Genomic DNA, 17134 nt, shown 5'->3' on the forward strand with positions numbered 1-17134 from the left:
ACAGTCGAGTGTTCTCAACTGTGAGATACCCGCTACCCATTTTGAATAACAAGATTTAGGTGTATAATTTAGGTGTATGGACAGACGGACAGATAGACAGACGGAGATGGCTAGATCGTCTCGGCGGATGACGTTGATTAAGAATATATATTTACTTTATAGTGTCGGAGATGCCTCCTTATACCTGTTACATACATATTCTTCTACCCTATAGGTAGCGGGTATAAAAACACTATAAATATCAGTGGATAGGGCATCTCACACTCTTTTTTGCATAAGCGTCCATACGCTGTGAAAAAACTTCAAGATGAACTGGACTTTTTGCATAATGGTAACGTATTGTTTCCACCATATGGATGAAAGATAACAGTACATATAGATAACGGAGTGCGCAATGGAGTTAGAATTAAATGACCTCCGAATCGATATAATTTAATGATCAAGTAACAGCCTGATGGCTTATATGCATGAGGAATAAGATGCAGTAAGATAATCTGTTTATTGCTTTTCCACAGCACAAAGAAGACCGTGCCCAGCAAATCGGCGATTTTATTAAGAAGGTATAGTTTTGTGCCATTCCGCCAAAATACGATGGCGAAAGGACGTGCCACAGGATCGGCAATAGGAAATAATTCAAACATTTCTAATCTTTATTTGTAGAGTGATGAATAAGATCGAAAATTGACATTGTACTTTGTCAGTATTTCAAATTTAAAATGTATTTTTTTGTCAGACTGAGAAGACTTTTCTATAGTTTATTTCAATTGCTAACTAACCCAACGTATTTGACCCCGTCTAATTATAGAAGTTAATGTGGATGAACAGCAAATTGTTTTGTTTGTTATTTTAAAATTTTATTACTTTTTCGAAGAAGGCATTAATTTTATTTTGTACGTACTTGCAATACCCTTTAAATAATATAACTTGTTAGTCAGGCTCAGCATATACTTGGAAAGGATCGTAGGTAAAACGGCGGTGGATGCTAGCACCTCTAATGTCGCTAATATGGATGCATTAATTGCAAAAGCAAACAGCAACTTAAGATGTAGAGGTGAAACATCGCAGAAAGTTGTTAGTTAGGGCGCTTCCGAGTATCGTAGCCGAAGCCTAGATAGTCCCGGACATTCGCAGAGGACTCGTTACATTTCCATCTTTGTTAGTAATGACCTGCTAGACTGACAGTGGCCCGTTAAAATAAAAAGCATTAGCCTTGAAAGCTGCATAAGAAATGTGGTTAGGTTAGGGTACATATCGATGTAGTTTCCGACCAAGTACACTTCCATTTCTTTGTCGAGTGATTTGAGGGATACAAACAAATATTATGGGAATTTGCAATATTAAGCCCAGTCTCTTCTTTAGCTAAGGTGTCTTAATGGCGTGAAATTCTGACTTTAGCAGCAAAATAATCTTTGAGGACCCCAAGGGGATATGGATATACCACCAGGGAGACAGGGTACATCTCCCAGAGCCATGGGGTTATTGCAAATTTTCTGAATTGTCAGATAAGTTGGGATAAGTGGTGAAAGTAAACGCTCCCTAAGCCCTATTACACCTTCCCCTTGCGCTTATACAACAGATCCTCGGCCACCTTGTTGATCTGAATGATCACGGAGCGATCACTCGTTGGAATGGCCATGCACGACTATAGGGAACAGAACCTTTGCCTTCGGCATAGACGGATGTTGACCCCCTCTCATGAGCCGTCCAGTTTGGGGACGGTCGCTTTCAGCTTTCAGCCAAAGTAACGTTGGGTCGTCCTTGCATGTCGGAATCTTGACACCATTTATCCAGCCCGCACCTTCAAAGATCGTCATTGGGTTGTCTGGGTCGTTCTCCATCCTGACAACCAGTGCATCTATCAACTTACTGTGTGTCAACCGCCACCGCTCTGCAGACATTTTTCCGTTAGTGTCCCCTCTGTCGATGGGAGTAAAGACGAGATTCCGCTTGGCAGTATCAGCCACCGTTGCTCTGTGCCGTTGTCTTTTGCTGTCTGTTCTGTTGTTGTTGGCACATGTGCTCGCTGTCTCTAGCAGGTGACTGCATCTTAGTGCCATTTGGAATGGGATTAAGTCGGTGGCCACGCATTTAACGCCTTGTCTTTGGTAGACAGGTTAGCCAACAACTGAGCCTCACCTTAATGCGGACCGCAGACTTATTTTCTCCAAATTCTCTACAATTTTTGGGCTGACATAGCATTTTCCCGTAGAATTTTCAGTATGATCGCTAGACACCTCTTATCATGGATTCTGCTTCCTGTGTCCAAACCGACATATCCTCGAAAGATAAAAGATAAAGAGCAGAGCCCTCATCTAGGATCGGCAGTACCTGAAATGTCTGCTACCCGGTGAGGGTTCAGTCGAGGGTTTTTGCGAGCGAAATATCCGATATGAATTGGTATACTTTAGTATTTTTTCGGTATATTTATTTGGTACATTTTAACGATAATACCGCTTTTGCACTGGCTTTTATTGAAATTGTCAGTCGAGCGCAACCGACTATAGCTTTCTAACTTATTTAGATTAATTTGTCAATTAACCTATGTACTTTTTTTCTTGAAATAGGATTTTATATAAAAGTTGGTGAACATAACTAACATAAGGCCTGACATAAACAATACTATAAAGATCAGTGGAAAGGGAACCTCACAATCTTTTTGCATAAGCGTCCATACGCTGTGACTAAACATTAAGATGAACTGAACCATTTGCAGAATGGTCACGTATTGTTTCCACCATATACTTTTCTTAATATTCGGATTTTGAGATGAGAGATAATAGTAGATATACATCACTGTGTGTGTAAAGCAGTTTAGAGTTCCCGTTAAAAAGAGGTGTCCTCCGAATCCATATAATCTAATGAAGAAGTGACAGGCAGTAGGCATATAGACATGATGAATTAGATGCAGTAAGGTAATCTGTTTATAGCTCTTCCGTAGCACAAAGAAGACCGTGTCCAGTAAATCAAGGATTTTGTTGAGAAAGTACAAGTAGAGAATCATCCGCTCAGTGTTCTTCAATTCGTGATCAATTGGCAACATCACAATGCAGCTTAAATTTGGATAGGCTTTACTCAAAAAAATAAGGTGCGAAAACTATGCAACGAATAAGTCAAATTAAATTCATGGTTGAAATGTATTCTATTACTTACCCACAACAGCAGAATAGTATTAAATATAATTTGAAATATATTGTACACTTTAAGGACACCGCGCAGCTTAAAGGGTTCCCGATTTGCCATAAGCATTGGTCCGAGTTTCAGAACAAAGACTAAATACACGATTATAGTTGTGGCATTGGGCCAAAAAGGGCCAGTGAATGGCCATGGCACAGGATCGGCTATAGGAAATAATTCAAACATTTCAAATATTAATTTAGAATAAGCTCTTAATAATCCTCGTTACACCTCGTCGAGCTTGTCTTTAAATTTTAAAATGTATTATTTACTAAGAAAAGAATTGTCAGACTGAGAAGGCTTCGAGACTTTTCATTTGTTTATATTAACGATCTGACCTCATCTAATTACTGCAGTTAATGTGCATGAATAGCTAATTATTTAGTTTGCAATTTAAAAATTTAATTACTTTTCTGAGATAGGCATAGATTTTATATTATACTTGCTTGAAATACCCTCTAAAAAAACAAACTTAACACAGAAAAATTACTTTCTAACAACAAGAATTCAAAGAAACGGAAGGATCTAAAAAATATTGAAATGAGATATGAGAGGCCCGACTCGCACTACCCAAATGCAAAACAGTGCGAAATAATCGTTATTTTTCCCTAATTAATATACATAAATAAAAGTAAGAAAGCTACAGTCGAGTGTGCTCGACTGTGATATACCCGCTACCCATTTTGAATAAAAGCAAAATATTGAGGTACTATTCTCAAAGCATACCAACAATACTACAAAAATACTAAAAATATACCGAATTGTATATTTGGTATATCGATATAGTACCGCATTCAAAATATACCACAGACGGCGCAATATACCAGATTGTCGGCCAAAGCAACTAAGACCCCTAGTAAGTGGGCGTTTTTGCCCATACAAAAGTATTTCTTTAATAATTTCGACAATTTTTATCTGATCGTAACCAAATTTTTAGAAATCATAATTACTATAGTTATTATTGTATATACCAAAATTATATACTCTAGCTTTAAAATTACGCTTGTTATTCGATTTTTGTTGATTTGCGGGCCGGAAGTGGGCGTGGCAAAAATAAACAAACAAACATATCAAATGCTGTCGAAAAATTATAGCTCTAACTCTTATATTGTCTGAGATCTAGGTGTTCATACAGACAGACAGACAGACAGACATGGCTAGATCGTCTCGGCTGTTGACGCTGATCAAGAATATATTTATAGAGTCGGAGGTGCCTCCTTCTACCTGTTACATACATTTCCTGCCGGCACAAAGTTATAATACCCTTCTACCCTATGGGTATCGGGTATAATAATTATAAAAATGCATAAAAACGCTGTCAGGTCTTAGTTACTTTGGTTGAAAATCTGATATATTTTGTAGTCTATGATAACATGGTAATATACAGCCGCCTTCAATATATTTTACAGAATTCGATCAATTATTTTAAGACTTATTCCATAATGTCTTGCACTCAATCTTAGCTTTCTTACATCTTTCGACTAGTAGTAGTAGTATTTTTCTTTAAATAGGATTTTATATAAAAGTTGGTGAACATCACTAACATAAGGCCTGCTATAAAAAACACAATAAATATCAGTGGATAGGGCATCTGACACTCTTTTTTGCATAAGCGTCCATAAGCTGTGAATAAACATCAAGATGAACTGAACCATTTGCATAATGGTCACGTATTGCTTCCACCATATGCTTTGCTTAATATTCGGATTCTGAGATGACAGATAATAGTAGATATACATCACTGTATGCGTAATAGAGTTGAAAGTTCCTGTTAAAACTAAGTGACCTCCGAATCCATATAATCGAAGGAAAAAGTAACAGCCTGATGGCATATAGACATGATGAATAAGATGAAGTAAGGTAATCTGTTTATAGCTTTTCCGCAGCACAAAGAAGATCGTGTCCAGCAAATCGACGATTTTGTTCAGAAGATATAAGTAATTAATTATGCGGTCGATGTTCTTCATTTCGTGATCGAGAGGCAATATCATAATGCAGCTTAAGTCGGGATAAGCCTTACTCCAGAGTAAGAGATATAAGCCCTATGCAAAGAATAAGTCGAAATATGATATCGTTTGTAATATGTTATTCGTTATATTACTTACGCATAACACCAGAATAATATTATATATAATTTGAAACAAATTATATACTTTAAGGACACCGCGCAGCTTAAAGGGTTCTCGATTTGCCATAAGCTTTGGTCCGAGCTTCAGCACAAAAATTAAATACGCGGTTATAGTTGTGCCAAGCGGCCAAAATACGCCAGCGAAGGGCCATGGCACAGGATCGGCTATAGGAAATAATTCAATCATTTCTAATCTTTATTTGTAGAGTACTGAATAAGATCGAAAATCCATGTTGCACTTCGTCTGCCGTTCAAATTTAAAATGTATTATTTGTCAGACTGAAAAAGACTTTTCTATAGTTTATCTGACCCCGTCTAATTATCGAAGTTAATGTGCATGAACAGCTTGTTATATAGTTTGCTATTTCAAAATATTATTACTTTTTCAAAGTTTAATTCTATCTTGTACGTACTTACAATACCCTTTAAATAAAAGAACTTGTTACTCAGGCTCAGACTCGGAAAGGATAATAGCTAAAACGGCGGTAGATACTAAAATCTTTGATGTCGCTAATATGGATGCATTAATTGCAGAAGCCAACAGCAACCTGAAATGTAGAGGTGAAATATCTTGAAGTGATGTTACTCACGGCGCTCCTTATTATCGTAGCAGAAGCTCAGATAGTCCCGGACATTCGCAGAGGACTCGTTGCATTTCCAACTTTGTTAGTAATGCACTGCTAGACAGACAGTGGTCCGTCGAAATGAAAAGCATTAGGCTTTAAGAATGCATAAGAAATGTGGCTAGATTAGTGTACATATCGATGTTGTTACCGACCCAGTTCACTTCAATTTCTTTGTCGACTGATTTGAGGAATACAAAAATATTATGAGAATTTGTAATTTATACAAGGATATTTAAGGATATTCTATTACGGGTGACATGGTGAGTACATATGCAAAATCCATGGGGTTATCGCAAAGTTGCAGGATTGTCAGATAAGTTGGGATAAGTTTCTAAGCCAAAATCGGTCTTTACCTCCCTGAGCTCAGGGTATGCGAGACTTTGCCAGTAGGTAAACGCCCCCACTTCACCTTTGTAAATCAGACCTCGACCCTATTGTAGATCTATTTGATGCCTGGCAAAGGGTCATTGGCATTGCCCGGTTCTCTTACTTGAGGAGATGAAGTAGTCATGTTGGATGGCTTCCATCCTGCCTCAGTCTATTTTACCGTTGTCCATTTACTGTTCACTTGCAGTCGTTTCGAGGGAATAAATTTCCAGTTAGTATTTGTTGCAGTAGTATTACAACTGAGGTGTGATTGCTGAAGACCCTGTTTGGCAGCAGGCACATACCGACTTTGGGATAGTATAATAATAAACTGCTAACACTATGGCTTTTGAGAACCTAGGAAGCCGACACGTTCGAGGAGGGTTCAGACAATGATTTTAGCCAACCTTCGTTTATTAGCTATGGGTAAAATGTTATAAAAACTTTGTGCTAACCGAAAATGTATGTAACTAGCAGAAAGATTCATATTCAACCCTAATTTCAAATTTTTGCAACGCCCGGTTCTGCTACCGAAAATTTTAATGATAGATTCACGATTTGGCACATACAATAATAACTATAGTCACGGTTGCCACTTCAAAAATTTTTAATGAGCCAAAAAAAAAAGATTAAAAATGAACCAATTTTAATAAAAAAGAACAAAATTTTTATATATATTTTCCTTGCATAGCATTATGCTGCTAATTGCAAAAAATTTTCGCTCTGCTGCAGCAGAGCTGTGATAATATGTTGTGTACAAACTTAATGAGATCTTTAAACACACTTTTATTTTATCCATTTGTAATCATTGAAATGTTATCCCAAAATAAAACTATATTAGTTTAATGTATCGTTTGATAATTTCAGCATTTTCCACAAATTTATTATTTTGTCAAACTCTGATTCGCAGAGGTATTCAAAATTTTCGTTGAACAGTGGAACAATATTTCACTCCTTAGCGGAAATAACTTTAGCAGGAGTTTGATAAAACCAAATTGATATGTCCTTTTTTTGGGAAATCAAATCGTTGTATTATTTTGTCAATAAATTCCAAATAAAATTGTTCTATTATTACTTTAATGCTGTTAGATTGTTCTTTAAGTAAACCAGAGGCAGAGATGCATTGTTGTGCAAAAATATATTTCTAGATCACAAATATTTAATTCTTCTTTCTTTTTATTATTATTAAATTAATAGCGAAATGATAACAAAGAAAAGTGCACTGTTACCTAACTGGGCAACTTAAACAAACTTAATGCTGCTTTGTAACTTGCACACTAAAATGGCCGTTTGCCGATTCAGACTGAAATTCAACGTTTAAATCATTAATGATTTTTGAAATGTAGCTTAAAGATAATAAGTAAATTTTAATCTTATCCATGGATTGAGCTATCTCTATTGGCTTAATGTTATTAACTTCCAAAACTTGGGACAAAAAAAAAGAGTTGAAGAGCATCCCATTGCTCCAGAATTCGCAAAATAACCTTCTCTAAAAATAACCAACGTGTCATTGATACTCCTAAAATTTTATGGGCTTTATATTATAATCTTCTTAAAATTCTTTTAATTCCGATATTCTATTTGGACTAAAATAAAAATATGAATATATTTTACGGCACAGCATTTTCAATTCGTAAAAATGAATTTGGTAAGAATATTTTTTACTCTATTATACTATATTATATCTATACTACTATTATACTCTATTATATCTATAGAAAATATACCGATTTATATACTTTAGTATTTTTTGATTTGTTTATTGGCTACATTTTAAAGATAATACCGCTTTTGCATTGGTATAATTTTATTGAAATTGAGTAGGGGGTATCTCTCAGTCGAGCATAACAGATTGTAGCTTTTTAATTTGCTTAGATTATTTAGTCAATTAACCTAAGTAGTTTTTTTCTTAAAATAGGATTTTATATAAAAGTTGGTGAACATAACTAACATAAGGCCTGACATAGACAACACTATAAAGATCAATGGATAGGGAACCTCACAGTCTTTTTGCATAAGCGTCCAAATACTGTGACTAAACGTCAAGATGAACTGAACCATTTGCAAAATGGTAACGTATTGCTTCCACCATATGCTTTGCTTAATATTCGGATTCTGAGACGAAAGATAATAGTAGATATACATCACTGTATGCGTAAGGGAGTTGATAGTTCCCGAAAAAAAGAGGTGTCCTCCGAATCCATATAATCTGATGAAGAAGTGACAGCAAGTTGTCATTACAACATGATGAATTAGATGCAGTAAGGTAATCTGTTTATAGCTCTTCCGTAGCACAAAGAAGACCGTGTCCAGCAAATCAAGGTATTTGTTGAGAAAATACAAATACAGAATTATGCGTTCAGTCTTCTTCAGTTCATGATTAATTGGCAACATCACAATGCAGCTTAAATTTGGATAGGCTTTACTCCAAAACATGATGTGTGAAAACTAAGTAAAGAATAAGTCAAATTACATTCACGTTTTTAATACATTTTTTTTTTGCTATTACTTACCAACACGAACAGAATAGTATTAAATATAATTTGAAATATATTGTACACTTTAAGGACACCGCGCAGCTTAAAGGGTTCCCGATTTGCCATAAGCATTGGTCCGAGTTTCAGAACAAAGACTAAATATACGATTATAGTTGTGGTATTGTGCCAAAAAGGGCCAGTGAATGGCCATGGCACAGGATCGGCTATAGGAAATAATTCAAACATTTCAAATATTAATTTAGAATAAGCTCTTAATAATCCTCGTTCCACCTCGTCGAGCTTGTCTTAAAATTTTAAAATGTATTATTTACTAAGAAAATAATTGTCAGACTGAGAAGACTGAGAAACTTCTCACTTGTTTATATTAATTGCTAACTAGCCCCAAGGACCTGACCTCATCCAATTACCGCAGTTAATGTGCATGAACAGCAAATTATTTAGTTTGCAATTTTAAAATTTCATTACTTGTCTGAGATAGGCATAGATTTTATGTTGTACGCGCTTACAATACCTTATAAGTAACAGAATTTGTTACTAAAAATAGTCTTTTATTTTAAAAGAACAACATTTGAGACGTGAAACTTTTTAGATAGATGAATAGACGACGTAGAATGAAATATGATATTGTTAAAGTGGTTGCTGTCAAACTCATTTTCCATGCGGCACCGGGTTTTGCCAGTTTTGTACACGGAATGAATTGCTAATTAGCAGAGGGGGAGGGAGGTACGAAGAGGAAGAAGAAAAGCATAAAAATGCCTAATCATCATTTTTGCATAATAATTTTTTGAAAAAGATTGTTTCATAGCTACGCTTCCTGCGACCACAATAGATGGGCTTTCAACCCTACAAAAAAAACTTTCAATGAATGTGGATTGCCTTTGATAAGACCCCGCCACCGCGACTCCCCCTTGTGTAATGTGAAAGGCAAGAGAAATCCTTTGTGTGTGTCGGGTTGTCCTGACAGTGCTATCAGAGCGACATGGCATAATTATTAATAAGAATCTGAGGCCCAATCCATATTGGAATCGTTGTATAGAAACTGAATTCAGAGTTGAGAATTTAGGAAAATTAATTTATGACACGCCGCGCACATTTTCCATTTGCCACAGTGGAAAAACGTGCTATGATTTTTATCAGCACGAGCATTTTTGCTCTGCTTTCCCTTTACCTTCTCCTCGGCCTCTGACTGTCTCTTATTTCAACGTACGTATTATTTTTAATCCATTAAACAAATGCCATGTTACGGGCCCGCCTGTTGTGCCGCTTTCCCTCCTTCTCCCTGTCTGTCTGCCACTCGCTTTGTGTATATGTTCGTTATCAGTAAATGGTCAAAAGGGTCTTTGATTTGCTGCCAGCATTATGCCGCCTCGGGTCCGTTTAGAGTTCTGGATTGGGGGTAGAAACGCCTCCGTTGTGCAAGTGTGTGTGTGTGTCTGTGTTGCATGCAATCAGACAGTTTTCCCTATTCGAATCTCGAATGCCATGGGCGAGACATTTGTTGTGTTCACGCTGAGTTATCATGCATAAAGAAATTTATCTAAGGAAAATGAAAATAATTTAATGGCATCGACATTGCCAGTTGTAATCATTAATATCTTCGGCACACAACAACTGAGTCGTGAATAATGCCAGACGAAAACGAGATTTCGAGTATCGATCAATTGTGGGATTTGTTTCAATTGTATATTTTTTGGGTGTTTTTTTTTTGTTGTTCCTCCAGGTGCATTCAATTATTGGATGCGACTTGCATGTGTATCGAGTATTGACATTGAGATGACATTCATTGGCCTCACTCGTAACCCTCTTTGCCGCTGTTGGCCGTCATCAAAGTTGGTCAGTTGACCAGTTGGTCCTTAAAGCTCACTCACCGCCATTCACAGCTCAATGAGCAAAGAGCTCTCAAAATAAGCACAAAGCCAGTGCTTGCTCTTCATATTGGTCTAAAGCAAAATCATCAAAGTAGAAAAAGCAAGAGCGAAAGAGTAGAGCGCTCTCAGCGAGAAGTTACCCTGCAAATAAACGAATTCATACAGAACTAAGTTCATGCAATATTTCTATATACCCACTGTTGAATTCTTTGTAGAGTATTTTCAGCGAACAAAGCAATTTACTGAAACTACAAGAGCGTCTCTAATTGTTAAGTAAGCATAATGTGTGTAACATATGGGCGAGAAAGTCGCTTGGACTTTGAGTTGCACAGCGACCCCATCGCGATACGTTAAGCAGAGCAGCGCAGCGCAGCGCAGAGTAGAGTGGACTCGTAGTATACGGAAAATTAAGTACACAGTCTGTGGGGTTTGCTTGGGAATAGCACAAATAAATTGGCAACATGTTGGAACTAAGAAAAATAAAAAAAAGAAAAATAACCATAAAGAAGATATCCCAACCATAAAAAAAGGGCTCACAACAGTTTTTGTTTTTTTGTTTTTATTGTTCATCATCATGTGGCAAGTCAACAAACTGTGTGGCATCGTTTTGGGGATGCTTGTTGACTGTGAATCTCATCTCGTTGTAGGCAAACAAAGAAGCAGCATTCAACATGCAAAATGAGCAGATGAACAGAGTAGCTAATTGTGGCTGGGGACTCGAAACGAATCCGAATCTGAGTCCGGGTATGAAAAATACATACTCGTATTATTCTTGAAATGTTTCAACTTTGTCATCTTGTCGTTCAATGCCTTTTGAAGGCAAAGGAAGTGGAACAAATTGGACAGTAATTAAAAATATAGGCAAAGATACATGTAGCAGATACAGATGCAGATACATATTACTCCCCTGAGTACAGTTAGTAGCTTTTTGTTATATTACTCCCTTGAGAGTTTTCTCTGATTTTGCTCAAATTGGTTGCATTTGTTCTATTGTGAATTTTTATTTAAATTTTCATTCCTACATTTACTAAAACACATTTATTGTTGTTTGCTGCTTTTCTTTGATTTTCTTGTCTTACTTTGTCATCAATTTGTTTTGTAAATTGAGAAATTCCATTATAAAATTATGAACAAGGAGAACGATGCTGTGAACTCTTCAGCCCAGCGACCGTGTTCATCTAAAGAGGCAACTGCTAAACACACCTATCGCCAATATCCCTATGGACGATATGCCATTCCGATCAGTCCTTACGGCTGGTATCGCATCCTCGTCTACAGCCACAAAAGTGGCTACAGTAATGCTGAAGTGTTGAATAAGCTGCGTCGAGCGGTGGCGCCTCGAAGGCTAAGGATTTACTATCTGCAGGAGAGTGGGCAGCTGGAAGAGGAGCAGCAGCAAGACAGATTTGCTACCTTCACATTCTATGTGGATAGCTTCAAGTTAGCAGCAGAGCTACAGCTGCGTGGACATTGTCCGCCTGTGATTGGAGTAAGAGTCGATGATGAGCCGCCAAGAATTGAAGTGAATGACATCTATCGGCAGAAGTTGCGTCAGGTGATCCTCTCACGCTATAATGCTGCGAAACGTAGGTTGAATCTCTCTCGATTCTATGCCGATGATCAGTTAAGGGGCGAGTTTTGTGCTCTGCAGCAATTCGAGTGTCTTGAGGCCATCATTGAGATCATGGCGCAGGAGATGCCGAGATTGCGTCACCTACTGCTGGACAATAATCATCTTTGTATTCTGGATGGTTTTCGTAGCATTGAGAAGCAATTTCCCAGACTGAAAAGCATTTCCCTGCAGCACAATAAGCTGAAGCGACTGCGCGAGTTGCGCGTCTTTGAGAAGCTTAGGAAACTAGAAAAACTTAACGTGAGGCGGAATCCATTGCCGCTTAACTATGAGCAGCATCTGGTCATAATGATGCCGCAACTGCGCAAGCTGAATCGCAGAAGAGCCACCAGATGGAGGAGGGTAATCACGGTCAGAGACACTGACTCAGATAGCGATGTAGAGAGCGTCGTACTGCCAAAGCCCAGCAACTTGCATCGCGACCAGCAGCCTGGAATTCGGAAATTTGTGCGTCGCTATCTCAAGGCATTTGATGGCGATCAGCGAAGAAGCGATATGGAACGCTTTTATCACGACAACGCTTTGCTCTCGCTGACCCTGGTCAAGGATCAAGGATCAGCAGCATGGTGAGTGAAGTGCCACAGTCACTTTCATTTCCACTACTCAACTCTTCTAGCTTTTTTAATCTTTTCTCAGGACCGCTCCCTATGCTACCTTTGATCGCCAGCCTTTGGCAACCCGCCAAGCGATTCACGAGTTGTTCACAGTATGGCCAAAAACACAGCATCGGGCAGCTACAATGACCTTGGACCTGATGCTGGTGCAGCCGAAAATGTTGTCTGTATCGATTACCGGTACTTTTATGGAGAAACAGCAGCAACAACAGCAACAACGACATTATATGCGAACCTTTGTGCTGTCGCGGAGCCACGAGACTGACGATTTTCGCATTGCCAATGAGCTCATCCATCTGGATCGTGGCACGCTGTTCAGTCCCAATCCCAGCCAGCGCCATCTAATGACCAGGCTATCGTCGGCGACGCGATTGAAATCTCGCTGGTGCTGCCAGTTTCTCAAGGATACCAATTGGGACTATCAGCAGGCTTTGTTGGCATTCCAAGCACTCCTTCGTCGTCGCCAGCTGCCCAAGAAGGCGTTGACTGGCAAATGCGCTGTTGCCCAACCCAAGTGGAGGCTGTGACGTCAAACTTGAATTTCTGTATTTCTGTATTCCCAATGTGCCCGCAGGGGAAATTGAAAATTCCACTGATTATGCTGATTACATTTTATTTGAATTTGTCGTGAGTGTATGAAGAGTCTCATGGCTGGGACATGAATTGCATAAATTCATATTATTTATCCCCATTTATTTCATTATTTATTTTAAAAAATAATAGTGATATCATTAAAACTACCAATCAAATTGTATTACCAATAGCATTATATTTAATTTCACTTAATATGACTTACTTTTCTATGATACTTTCCAATTGATAGCTAACGAACTTATTATTGATATTATTGACTTCGATGCTCCATTATAAATTGTTTTATATATTTTCATTAATTTCACAAGTCCCAAAAGCTTTTATGAAATATTATCCATACAGAAGAAATAATAGTGAGATCACAAAAGATACCAATTGTTTAATCTAACTGTTATAATATTTTATTTATATTCCCTAAATTGATTACAGTATTTTATTCCTAATATGTTCGTAGTTAAGATTAAGAGAGAGCTTTTGTAGGGAATAAGTTATATGAGTAATGTTTATTAGTGTCAGGAAAATTGATTAATATAATTTTCAGTTTATCAAATTTTGGATCTTCATAGATAATTTCAGCAGTCAAAGCATGATTGCAATCTAATCTTTAATATATCTCAACTATGGCTATTGTATTATTCCAGACCCCTTTTTAGCGATTTGGCTTAAGATTTGTGATATGAGCAGCTGACTGAGGTGCGAATTAACTGCAGCTGAAAGAGTATTAAATGTTCGGGTTACATTAAGTTTCTCCCCCCGCCCAGGTAGAAGTCAAAACTGAAAAACTCCGTTTCCCGTTCCCCGTTTTTCGTTCCCTGTTTCGTGTTGGGCATTTAACTTGTCGTTAGGGTGAATTTATAAGCAGCTTCAATAACGGGCAAAGGCAACTGCGACGGCTGTTTGGACGGGCGTCAGGCATTCGTCCCAGCCTCGATTGCCGGTCGCTGTCTCCGTCTCCGTCTCTGCCTCGGTCTCTGCCACCGTCTCTGGATTTGGTTCGGCGTCAGTTTTTGGCCTCGGCCTCAGGCACGGCCTCGACAACAGCCTGGCCACGCTTTATTATCATCTGCCCCTTTTTTGTAATTTTTTTTGTTTGCTGTTTGTTACTTGTCGTTGTCGCTGTTGTTGTTGTTGTTGTTTGCTGTTGTTGCTGTTGTTCTGTCGACGTTGACTGCATTTCATTGAGCGTAATTCCGTTGCTAATGATTTTTGGCACACGTAGCGCTACTTTCGAAATTAATGCGCTATAAAACAGAAACAACGGCAGAAACGGCTGCAGCAACGACACTGAGAAATGGGCGCTATGTGGATAGGAAATTGCCTTGCCAGACCGACAAACGGGGCAAGTGACGCGGCGCGGCGCAACGTGACGCGACGTGGCAAGGGGCGATGCGGCATGCGGCGTGCAACGCGCAAACGTGCAACGTTGTGCGAGGGCTGTGCAAATTTAATGAAACTTTCTGTTCGAATTGTTTTTCACAGCTTGACGATATGCGACCTCAAAGCGAGTGACGAAGCTAGCGATACACACTCATACAGTGGGCGAGACAAGGATGGGGATGGAACGAAGACCAGGAAGTTCGCCACGTTTGCCATCGTCTCTGATAACAGAGTCCATCTCATGCGTTTTTGTGTGTATATTTGTGGTTTCGCTTTTCCTACCTCTGCCTCCCTCCCCCCTTCGACCACTCGCTTTTCCCTGCATAAAATTTCCATATTAATTCATACAGCCTATGGCTGATTATCGACGTCGTCACCATCATCGCCATCTCCATCTCTATCACAATTGCCATCACCATAGCCATCGTCATCGTCATCGTCATCGTCGTCATCGTTAGCCAACGTCGTCGGCTGTGGTTTCACAGCAAATTTTCGTTGTTATATTTTTTATGCAGAATAATCTAAATCGGCATTATTTATGCATTCAGCGCACATTTAGCACGCAGATGCCGCATGTCGAGCACTCAAATCCCTCCCAAACGCCGCCCCGCCCGTTTCTCAACCTCCCTGCTCGAATTCGCTTTTCATTTGTATTTTAATAAGACCACAAAATTACAGATACAAATGGAATACGCATATTAATTTTCATATATGAATGCACATAATCTAAATCAGGTCAACTTTAAGCCAAGATCTCTTCAACAATGGCAGCTTAACCTTGACTGGAAATAAATGCTTATAAATGTATTCAGTGAGCATCATTCACACGAAATATTAGTTAGTAATCATGTTTAACGAGAATAAAGGTGCAATTTTGAATTAGTGCTTTAGTGGTTTTCCTTTTTAACATCCAAGTGAATTAAAATAGTTCTTTTAGGATGAAAAAGCTCAAATGAAATGGATTAAATAATCAAAGAATATAAAAATATAGATATGCCAAATTTACAATTTGATATATAATATTTTTGTATTTTTGGGTATATCAATTCGGTATATTTACAATGGATAACAGATATTTCATATATCCAAGTGGATTTAAATTGTTGTTTTGGGATGGAAAATCTTAAATATGAGTGAGTTTTGAAATGGCTTAAATCCTCAGAGACTATAAAAATATCAATATTCCAAATCTACATTTTAGTATATTTTTGTTTTTTTGGGTATATCAATTCGGTATATTTAGATATTGGTAACAGGTATTTCATATATCCAAATGAATTTAAATTGTTCTTTTGGGATGGAAAATCTCAAATGTAAGTGAGGTTTGAAATGCATTAAATCCTCAGAGACTATAAAAATATCGATATACCAAATGTACATTTTGGTATATTTTTGTATTTTTACGGTATATCAATTTAAATATTGGTACCAGATATTTCATAGTGGAAAACGCGTTAGTTGTCGTATTTGTTTTGTTTTGTTTTTTTAATTCATTTAAATAAGTACTAAATTTGGTTTATCTAAATTATACCTAAGTTATGTTTAAAATATTTGATCTTACAATTTATAATTTTTAGCTCGATTATTATTATAATTTAGTTCGTAGTTGCAATAATTCGAAAATATTCTTAAAATGTACAATTCTAGATTGGAAATGATATTGAAGCTTTATCAACCATTTGTATCTCCACACAGTTGCTAACCTTTTGTAATTGTATCAAGTTATGCACTATTTCCACACTGCTTATAGAGAGCATTTTATAGTGTAGTCAACACGCTCGCATAAGTTCTTTATTCTCGAGGTCTGCAATTAAAATACCGCTGCGATGTCTCCATATCGGTTAGTCAAGTGGTATAATACTTGACGACGACATTAAAAAACTAAGCCCCATGCAATGCCGCACTTCAAATCTTGTACAATGGGGCAAACCCAACCCATAAGGTCTCCCACGAGTGTCATAAAACACGCCAGAGATATTTCTAATAGATATGTATGAGAGAATGTGTATGTGTGTGTGTGTGTGTGTTATGCCATAAGAACAGACCGTTAATTAGTAACTTTAATATGAAATGTGATAAAATAGCTGGAGCAATGCGACCCATGTCATCAGACTTCGAGTTGGAGTCAGTGTTATTCTGGTTATGTTTTTCTTTTTTTTGGGAGAGCTGTGCAAACAATTTAATTTTATGCCACATGCGGCAGAAGCAGAGGCAAAGGCAGAGGCACAAGGGCAACATATCTGTTCTGTGTATCAT

General features: G+C 37.7%; 3 protein-coding genes and 1 long non-coding RNA gene across 4 annotated transcripts; 1 reads left to right on the plus strand and 3 right to left on the minus strand.

Moving 5' to 3' along the window:
• Positions 1 to 2417: 2417 nt before the first annotated feature.
• LOC133837506 (elongation of very long chain fatty acids protein F-like) lies at positions 2418 to 3456 on the minus strand. The gene is made up of 2 exons (XM_062268288.1): positions 3151 to 3456; positions 2418 to 3094 (listed from the first exon to the last, which is right to left on the minus strand). Exons 1-2 carry the CDS (start codon positions 3358 to 3360, stop codon positions 2540 to 2542), a joined length of 765 nt encoding a protein of 254 aa, XP_062124272.1. The 5' UTR covers positions 3361 to 3456; the 3' UTR covers positions 2418 to 2539.
• Positions 3457 to 4503: 1047 nt separating this feature from the next.
• Positions 4504 to 5599, minus strand: LOC133837494 (uncharacterized). Its single transcript, XR_009893814.1, has 2 exons — positions 5280 to 5599; positions 4504 to 5216 (listed from the first exon to the last, which is right to left on the minus strand). It is a non-coding gene; the product is annotated as an uncharacterized LOC133837494 (long non-coding RNA).
• A 2427-nt stretch (positions 5600 to 8026) lies between these two features.
• On the minus strand, positions 8027 to 9132 carry LOC133837151 (elongation of very long chain fatty acids protein F-like). Its single transcript, XM_062267826.1, has 2 exons — positions 8808 to 9132; positions 8027 to 8742 (listed from the first exon to the last, which is right to left on the minus strand). Exons 1-2 carry the CDS (start codon positions 9015 to 9017, stop codon positions 8188 to 8190), a joined length of 765 nt encoding a protein of 254 aa, XP_062123810.1. The 5' UTR covers positions 9018 to 9132; the 3' UTR covers positions 8027 to 8187.
• Positions 9133 to 11666: 2534 nt separating this feature from the next.
• On the plus strand, positions 11667 to 13647 carry LOC133838050 (nuclear RNA export factor 1). The gene is made up of 2 exons (XM_062269000.1): positions 11667 to 12859; positions 12930 to 13647. The coding sequence occupies exons 1-2, from the start codon at positions 11787 to 11789 to the stop codon at positions 13432 to 13434; spliced, it is 1578 nt and encodes a 525-aa protein (XP_062124984.1). The 5' UTR covers positions 11667 to 11786; the 3' UTR covers positions 13435 to 13647.
• The last annotated feature ends 3487 nt before the right edge of the window (positions 13648 to 17134 follow it).

Source organism: Drosophila sulfurigaster, chromosome 2R (genome assembly GCF_023558435.1).
Source record: "Drosophila sulfurigaster albostrigata strain 15112-1811.04 chromosome 2R, ASM2355843v2, whole genome shotgun sequence".
Taxonomy (NCBI): domain Eukaryota; kingdom Metazoa; phylum Arthropoda; class Insecta; order Diptera; family Drosophilidae; genus Drosophila; species Drosophila sulfurigaster.

Coding starts and splice junctions, on each gene's coding strand:
- LOC133838050 (XM_062269000.1), top strand. CDS start 11,787: ATGAACAAGGAGAACGATGCTGTGAACTCTTCAGCCCAGCGACCGTGT. Junction 12,860..12,929: donor GATCAAGGATCAGCAGCATG/GTGAGTGAAGTG, acceptor ATCTTTTCTCAG/GACCGCTCCCTATGCTACCT.
- LOC133837151 (XM_062267826.1), bottom strand. CDS start 9,017: ATGTTTGAATTATTTCCTATAGCCGATCCTGTGCCATGGCCATTCACT. Junction 8,743..8,807: donor ATACTATTCTGTTCGTGTTG/GTAAGTAATAGC, acceptor TTCTTTACTTAG/TTTTCACACATCATGTTTTG.
- LOC133837506 (XM_062268288.1), bottom strand. CDS start 3,360: ATGTTTGAATTATTTCCTATAGCCGATCCTGTGCCATGGCCATTCACT. Junction 3,095..3,150: donor ATACTATTCTGCTGTTGTGG/GTAAGTAATAGA, acceptor TTCGTTGCATAG/TTTTCGCACCTTATTTTTTT.